The 9,145-nt window shown below is 43.8% G+C and overlaps 1 protein-coding gene across 1 annotated transcript; it reads right to left on the bottom strand.

Annotated features, from left to right (window-relative positions):
* Positions 1 to 232: 232 nt before the first annotated feature.
* Positions 233 to 7,324, bottom strand: LOC142205032 (zona pellucida sperm-binding protein 4-like). The gene is made up of 12 exons (XM_075276382.1): positions 7,141 to 7,324; positions 5,503 to 5,621; positions 5,308 to 5,404; positions 3,549 to 3,704; positions 2,656 to 2,846; positions 2,421 to 2,518; positions 2,224 to 2,351; positions 1,620 to 1,809; positions 1,397 to 1,547; positions 972 to 1,050; positions 734 to 850; positions 233 to 369 (listed from the first exon to the last, which is right to left on the bottom strand). Exons 1-12 carry the CDS (start codon positions 7,322 to 7,324, stop codon positions 233 to 235), a joined length of 1,647 nt encoding a protein of 548 aa, XP_075132483.1.
* Positions 7,325 to 9,145: the final 1,821 nt, after the last annotated feature.

Here is a 9,145-nt window from a genome sequence, read left to right as displayed (position 1 = left end):
AACTGAGACCCCAATATAAATGTGAGTTAATCCTTAGTACCATGACTGGTTACATCTATTGGAGCATTTCCTTAATAAAATACCATAGATGTACGCAATATGGAAAAGTCAGATATTTAACCCCTCCAGGCCACAGCCTGATGTTGCATACACATTCATCTTAAGAGCCCGAGTTTGTCAGCAATATTGCTCCATTAAAGCCACAATGAGTTTTTGAAAAGGCCCACTTTATTTAAGCCGTCACAGTGGACACTACACATTTCTTTTGCCTTTTGTACAAATAGATACAAAGAAGAGACACCATCAGGAATAAACCTGCAGCTGCAGTTCCTTGTAGCCAAGCCAGGACAAGTCCAGAATCAAGAAGACCTGTGAAGGGAAAGAAAGACTTACTGAAAGTTCAGGATAAGCCCAAGCATCTTACAGTCAGCCCAACCTCTTCAGCCATATATTAGCACATTGTTTACAGCCAGATAGTGGTGTAAACATGCTGCATCTTTCTAGATTTTTGACTGTGGTTGTGGAATCTCACTGGATATGGCTTAAATGCACCAAAAGAGCGTTGGAAACTTCTGGCATAAAGTAAGCCAACAAGTAGTAAAATGCAGCCTAGTCAGTCTAAAGATATGCCAGGTTTATCACCCAGGGTAAGTCTGCTGTACTTTCAGACAACCATTAGTAAATCTAGGACATGAGGTCTACAGAGAGCCCTAGAAGGGTGTTGATACCTTACCTTCCTCCTCATGGAGAACTTTGTCCATTTCATCATCCTTAGAATAAAATATAATGGGACCATGAGAAGTGATGGTTGTGAGTGCATCTTCTACCTTCCTGGAGTCAGCCATTCTCCCTGCAAGACAACTTTAGTCATTGAACTGGAATGTAGAAGTTTAGAGTAGTAACATCTCCAATGAGGAACATGGACAATATGTTTCAGACAAGTCTTCTATAAAGGTTACTGATACACCTACTTTGTCTTGAGGCACAGGACACAGAGCAGGAGTCAGTGGCAGATGGGACACATACTGAAGCACTGCAGTGGATGTACACCTGTAGGAACACAGAGGTTTTGATTATAGTTTATAGGTCCACCTGCCCTTTGTCAGTCTTGTAGAAGATTACCAGTTTACCAACAGTGGCCTGGACTGATGGATACAGTTCAGAAAGTAGACAAGACTTCCAGTGAGTAATGCTGATCAGTCTGGTGGACTATGGTCTTTTCAACAATTCTGGCACATAAGCTATGCCCCTTGGGCTAGTTTTTTGTTTTTTTTTAACTTGCTTTAATTTTGGGTGTAGCTTTTCAGACTAGATGTGCCATGTTGACACCAGTGTCTAGTTAGGTCATTCCATTTACAATCTGTATACAAGTCAGAGTTCGTTGTGAGAAGCTTACCAATCCTTTAAGAGCAGTTTGGGTGCTAGAATCCACAAAGGTGAATGCACTAACAATGAAGCGCTTGTAGTGTGATGGGAAAGGCAGGCTCTGTGATGGAGGGCCAACAGGAACCAGCTGAGTGAGATAGGTGTCACCATCGAAAGGACAGCTGGAAGGGAATGAGCAAGATATGAAGTTATGCCATGTAGCCCTAAATAAAAAGCCATTGTAGTCTAGTCACCTGTTGTACAAGATGGGCCATTGAGGAAGATCAGTAGGCTCAGGAGAATTGGTGGCCCAACAGTTGTTCAAGACCAGAACTAGGCTTGGATCAGTTCTCTGCAGAATTCGCACTTCAGCATGCACAGGATCTCTTAGCACTCTTGTAATAGGGTAGTCTTGGTCTACATAATAGGAGCCATACTGCCCATCTGTAAGATAGTGATCATACCGTCAGCTTTTCCAAACTCTAGTTTATGGTGGACTCTTAAGGGTTCATGCAGACAACCAAGTGCAACCTGAACAGGTTCTGATGACCTGAATAGGACCTGCCCTAACAATATATGAAGGGAACATGCAGCTAATTGTTTACATGAAGTCCAAGTTTGCCATGTAAGCCTTTCATGGTTGAGGTGAAAGTGCCCGAGAAGATAATATCCCTTTTAATGACTGTTTTACATTTTGGTGTAGTTTCAGTTGAATTGATATATTTTATGGAGAAATGCCACCCAATCCCCTCCTGAAGTTGCAGCAGTCAGAGGGGTCTGATGAAAAGCCGTAACCAGAATAGCTATTTTGGGACATATAGCTTATGTTACTAGGACTAACCAGTCAGACAAGTTTACCTGTAGCTATTCTCATCTCCAAGAGCAGAGGCCCAGATGTCGATACAGGGAGAGGCGGTGGAAGGGTAAGGACTTCAACTTGCAGGGGGGCAATTCCAGTATTTGAGTAGCTGCAGCGCACAGTCAGCCTGCAATAAGCATCTTTGTGAGATCAAGTACAACACAGATATCTTAAGACTCTGGTATACCCCACTTACCTCATTGTACTGTCTCTAGTGATTGATCCTGTCTGCCAGCTCAGTATTTGTTTGGTTGCCTCAAAATTGCTTTCGTAGGCTATGGACATGTCAGCCTGCTGTTAAGCCAGAGAACTGGTGTTATTTCAATATGGCAGATATGATACAGGTACTTATGGAGTTCTCTTAAGGAAGACTGAGACTCCACAAAGTTAGCCCAGTGAGGCTAGATACGTGTTGAGTATTTTTTGCTCACCTGTTTGGTACTGGCACAGGATAGTGGGAACTGAAACCCAATGAATGATGCAGTTGTTGCTACCCTCAGATTTGGGCATGAGCTGACATCCACACCAACTACTTGCACAGATTCCAAGATTAAAGATGGCACGGTCAGGTCTTTTGAAATGGCAACCACCATGTTGTTGTCACCAGTGCATTGGGCCGTCACTAAGATCAGGAAAGTCAGAATGTTAAGGCATCAAATCTCATGACTGAAAGCAAAAAAGTTTGAGTTCTAGTGTCCTTGGGAAGAAACAGGACATGACTTAGCTTTAGGGTAGGTCAAACTCCAAGACCTCTAAACACAAGGGTACTGAAGTTTGCCATTTCTATTGGCCTGTAGTTTGAGTATTGTTTATTGCCTAGAGAGTCTTCTAGCTGGCAGTTTATGTACATTTATTCACTTTTAGGACTCGGCCATAGTACTATACAAAGAGTTAAGTTATCTAGTGTCAAAATGGTGAAAATAGAGCCAGCTAGTACAGGGCTAAATGCAAGTATTAACCATATGACAATGCAGAGGTTGGACCGATCTGGGAGTTGGTTCACTGAGATTACCTGTTCCTGTGGGCCAAACCTGAAGCTATCCCACCATGTGCCTACAGAGTCCTGACCAACTTTCATTATATATTCCAGTATCTAGTGACAGTATTGGAGTGCATAAGGAGAAAGCCGTGGACTGAGTTGCAGGAAATACTAGTTAGAAGACATGAGTAATGCAAGAAGGCTGACAGTTGGGAGGGTGAAGAGCACCAATTATACATTTAGAGGGTCTTGCCCCTGCTACCATCAGGGGGAGAACACCTTTCCTCCCTGCCTTTCTGTAAAAGACTCCACATGTTACTGTAATAGCTAGTTTTATAGACTTACAGGGATTTCCATAGTAGCAGCGGAGTGCAAGGTCATATTGAGAAAAGCAGCAGCCCAGGCCTTCACAGAGCTCTCTAGACACAGAGTCATTGGCACATGGCAGACGGTCACTTTGCTGAACTGAAGCACAGTCACTTAGACTGGGAGCATCCATAGCTAAGGAACAAAGAAAATCAGGTTAATGTATTTTGTACTCAAGTCAGTGACCTGAACCTGCTCTGGCTAGGAGATGCAAAGATATCCATCACTTTGAGTTAAAGTGTATGGCAACCTTTTGGCCTAGTACAGGGGTGGGCAATTAATTTTCCCATGGGGCCGCATAAGAAATTGAAACTATGCTAGAGGGCCGTGCCACGGCAAATTTAGCTCCACCCACTTCTATGTTGACTCCGCCCATTCCCAATCATCTTTCCATGTGCCCCCCAAAGTATAATCCTCCTACAGTCACCTGTACACTATATGTCCCCACATTATAATGTTCTCTTCCAACTGCCCCACAGTATTAAGTCCCTCTACTGGTGCCCCAGTATAAACTAGAGGGGACATGAAACTGGAGCAGCTGGAGGGGGACATTAAACTGGGGACAACTAGAGGCAGACAGGTCCCCCTACAGCTTCCTCCACAGTTTAATGTCCCCCCAGTCTAAGTGCCCTCTTCATCTACCCCCAGTTTCACTCCACATCTCCATCTTCGGCCGGCACTAAGACACGCCCCCCTAGACAGAGCTGTGCGGGCCAGACTGAATCAGTCAGAGGGCCGGATGTGGCCCGGGGGCCGGACTTTGCCCAGGTCTGGCCTAGTAGGTGCAGGAAACCATAGTTCACCCTATACTTCTAGATTGGGATGTCCCCTGTGCAACATTTTCTGCTGATCTTTTGTATACAACTATTAGATATTATGGGATGCAATATGCATGTGACTAGGACACAGGTAACTATATACTTCAATTTTAGTACACAGGGGTGTGTTATGTGTATACTGATATTGTGGTTATCAATACTGAGTGACAATATGCAAGCTCTAAGGCACACTTTCCTTGTTAATAGATATGAGAGGGACATGTACATTGATCAATAAGGCATGAACAGGTATGTAGTCAGCAACTTCATTCAGCCACTTTTTTTGATCCCTGGACAGAAAGATTCTGCCAGACCGAGGTACAATGAAAGCCCCAGCCTTGTACCATTAGTCTAGTAGAATGTTCTGTGGCAGAGGGACTGTCTTCAGAGTATCACTGCATAGCATGTACGTCTACAACTTGTACCAAGGATCTCTCAACACAAGTGAGTGATTTACAATATGGGGCAGATTTACTACTAGGACTGGCAGTCTCATACATTTTAGTTATTTTGTGAACACTTACTATGAAATAAGTACATGAATTCTAGTCTAAGAAAGGTACATGCAGCTTTAGACCACATGTCCAACTAGCTAGACAAGGGGCATGGCTTTTTCCATGATTTTGACAGAACCCTGGCTCAAACAAAGCCAACTTAAAGCTGCAGATTTACCACTGATAAGTGCATTACATCATAGTTTACATCTGGCTAAAAAAGTTTTCTGGTTAAAGTCTCTCTGCATCAGAAAGATCTAGTACAAAACCAGACAATTTATTTTTTAACTACAGACACCACTAGAGGGAGCCATGCAGCAGTATGCCTGCAGTTCTATGTACCTCTGGTGCTGGAAGCTGCATGTAACCAGCTAAATCAAAGTTATGGAGATCTGCATAAGATATGGCTGTTCAGCAGATATTTACCTAGAAAAATGGGGCACTGAAGGTCCTTCTTGTGATACTGGGTTTTTCCATTACGAAGAATTTCTTCTAAGGTGATCGTTGCCACGTAGTTTCCGTTCTGCAGTTATAAAGAGTTTTCCCCAGTGATAGCAGAAAGTCTGACACTATAGAAACCCAATAGGCATAAACCCCCAGACACATAATTGGTGACCTTACCTCCTCCCGCACATAACAGCCATCAAAAGCAGAACCGACCACCGAGCTGTCAGACTTCTGTACAATCCAGGTTCCACAAGCAGAGTCATTACGGAGATAGTGAGGTTTTCCAACTTTATCTAGAAGTTGTTTTATTGGTCAGAATTCACACATTACAGCTCAGTACATGACACTTACAGCGATCAAGATGAAGGCATTTCATAACTTAAAAGGATCCCATCATTCAGACACTCTTCTCCCTAACACATAAGAATAGCCTTAAGAAAGGCTATTCTTCTACCTTTCATTGTCTTGTCCACGCTGCCATTCGCCTAAAGTCCTGGCTTCTCGGTATGTAAATGAGTTCTTTTGCAGCACTGGGGGCAAGCCCAAGCACTCAAACAGCACTGGGGCATCCCCAATGCTGCCAGAGAACTCTCCAGCACCACCTCCATCTTCTTCCGGAACAAGGTCTTCACCATGTCTTCTTCCAGTGGCGGCTTCTAGCTTCTAGGCCTCGGGCAAAGCAGACTGCGCATGCCCGCCAGCCACAAGAAAGTGGCTGCTTACAGTACTATGTAAGTGGCCATGAGCATGTGCAGTCGGCTTTGCCCTAGAAGTTAAAAGCCACCATCAGAAGAAGATATGGTGAAGACCTCGTTCCAGAAGATGGAGGCAGGTTCTCTGGCAGCATTGGGGATGCCCCCAGTGTTGTTTGGGCACTCGGCACCCCAGTGTTGCAAGCGAACTCATTTACATACTGAGAAAAACCAGGATTTTAGGCAAATGGCAGCACGGAAAAGGCAGTGAAAGGTGTTAGGGAGGAAAAATAAATAAATAAATTGAGTGATAGGATCCCTTTAAAAGTTACTGCAGAGGCTAGAAAGAATACATAGGCATTGTCATACAACAGCCACCTGCCAGGTTTGTCATTCCCTCTGGCTAGGTTCATCTAGTCAATTCAGGTAGATTCTGTCTCAGAGTCAATGCCCAGTCCGGTCCAGAATCTGCCACCTTGTTTTTAGTTGGAGGAAGGGATAGAGTCTCCCCCATAGCACTGAATGAAGACTCCTAAATCTTGTGCAGGTTCTGTCTCTTATTCAATGAGAGCCTTGTTCTATAGCTCAACAACCTCAGTCAGGCCACTAAGCAAGTTATTCTGTAGTAGCAAGTCAAAGCTCTGCTTCATTGTTCCACAGGGACAGAAATGAAAGAATGTGAAGCAGGAGACTGGCTCAGATTCTCTCATGTGAACTTTCCTTCTGGAGTGGAGCCTCAACACTGCACTTATATCCTGTCTAAAGGCTGCAAGCAAAATCAGTGACAGTTCTGTCCCCCACCCCAGTGTATATGCGATTTAGCACCTCTGCTGCTTGTGTTAGGCTTCCTCACATCAGCTCTTAAAAGCAGGAGGCAGCATCTCAAGTACACTGAAAATCCCACACAATAAACAAGACTTGTATGGTGTGCACTCCTTGTATATCACAGCACTTCTTCCTTAGCCATCAAGGAAAATTGAAGCAGGTGAGTGCAATACTAGGGTGGTCTATTAAGATACTGACTCAGTCCTGTAGTTTACAAAGGAGTCGTACACAGCTACAAGGCAAGATAAAAAAAATAAGTACATATATTCACACTCCTAGACAGCATAGCACTCACCAATGATAGCTAAGGCAAATACTGCATCCTCCAGCAAAGAAGGGAGTGAAAACTCCATAGCCTTAGATCCACAATGCAGATGGGAAGGATCATCCCAATAGTCCTGTACTGCAGATACTAGAGCCCCAAAGCCATACAACCAAAGGGCCAATGCCAACCCCAGCCCTGCTCTACACAAGCCCATCTTGTCTGCAGCTGCCTGTACTAGAGAGTCCTATAGCTCGGGGTTTTATACCTTGTGAATGAAGCAAAGTGATTGGACACAAACTAAAGTGACAACAGGTGAACGTTGAATCACTAATGTTCACCACTGAATGCTAGGATCAGTCAGGGTGCAGCAGCTTAACCCTGCATAGTATACACAGATATAGCCATGTATACCTTTTACATAGGACGGCAGCTCTTGCAATATCATAGGGCACGGCTTCACAGCGATTTTCCATCACACTTTGTGGTAGATCACAGTACATCATCACCATGAATTCTATCCAATATACATAGCAAAATATGAAATATTTTATATGAGAAGTTCTTGTGTGATTTTAGGTGTCATACACATTACATTTGCTGACCATACATCACAGTGAGGTATGTGCAGTGGACACGCTGCGGTTTACAAAACCATCACAGTTTTGGAAACCGCAGCATCTCAATTAGACCTACGAAAATGCTGGCGGTTACCTTATAGGTATAATGGAGCCGAAAGTTTCAGAAGAAACCTCTGCCCACTATATGTAGGCACAAACATAGGCTAGCTTGGCTGTATATGAGGTGTATCAGAATGTATCTGCTCATCTAGTATCCAATACATGTAATCAGTCCAATCAAAGCATGTTCCATGTGAACAGGATCCTATAAAATTGTCCTGCATGGACCCAAAAGACACCGGACTGTTTCTGGGTGTAAACAATGGAAAAAATATATACAATAGCGATCCAGCGTGATAGTAACTTATTAAAAGTCCAAGTTTATTTGATACTTCTAAAAACATGATGTTTGACTTACATAAAACCACAAAAAAAATCCTTAAAATGAAGTGAACTTCAGCCCTTACTCAGAGGGAAAGGAAGTGAACTTGGACTAATATATGGTATGAATTCACACACAGATCATACACCGAAGGTCATAATAAACTGGTGATGGTAAACCGATATACAACTGATCTCTGAAGTGTATCAGCCTGTATATATCAGTATTCTAATACATAAGATAAGCAGTTCAGCTAATTAAAATCAGTTCTCATATTTAAACTCATTTCTCAGTTCTCATATTTAAAGAGGACCTTTTGGGTTTGGCACAGGCAGTTCTATATACTGAATTCAGCGCACTGTCGGCTTTCCCGATCTGTGCCCCGGGTAAAGCGCTATCGATGCCGGTAGCGTAGCAGTTTATAGTCAGAAGGGCGTTTCTGACACTTAGCCAGGGACGCCCTTCTGCCCAGCAGCGCCTATCGCACTGTACTGTGGAGCGGGGAGGAACGCCCCCTCCCTCTTCTCACTCAGCTCGCCCATAGACGAGTGTTATCAGGAGAGGGAGGGGGGCGTTCCTCCCCGCTCACACAGTACAGCGCGATAGGCGCTGCTGGGCAGAAGGGCGTCCCTGGCTAAGTGTCAGAAACGCCCTTCTGACTGTAAAGCCCTACAGTACCGGGACCGATAGCGCTTTACACCGGGCACAGATCGGGAAAGCCGACAGTGCGCTGAATTCAGCGCACTGTCAGCTTTCCATCAGTATATAGCCCTGCTGTGCCCAATCTGATGAAAGGTCCTCTTTAAAGGGGATCTGTCACCATTATAAATTGTTTTTTTGGAGATCTGTCACCAAGTACAAAATAGTGTAAGGAAAACAAAAAGGACAAAGAAAGGACAAAGAATGAACCTTCCCGTGTCAAAACTGCAATGAAGATCATAATATCACCAATGACATGAAAATTTTGGTTTTAAGAGGACCTTTCAAATCAAAGAAAGACAGGAGGATTTATGAGTACAAGTTCATGACCCTGCTT

Source organism: Leptodactylus fuscus, chromosome 5 (assembly GCF_031893055.1).
Source record: "Leptodactylus fuscus isolate aLepFus1 chromosome 5, aLepFus1.hap2, whole genome shotgun sequence".
NCBI classification, from domain to species: Eukaryota; Metazoa; Chordata; class Amphibia; order Anura; family Leptodactylidae; genus Leptodactylus; species Leptodactylus fuscus.
The sequence above is the reverse complement of the archived record's forward strand: the minus strand, read 5'-3'. Positions and strand labels throughout refer to the sequence as shown.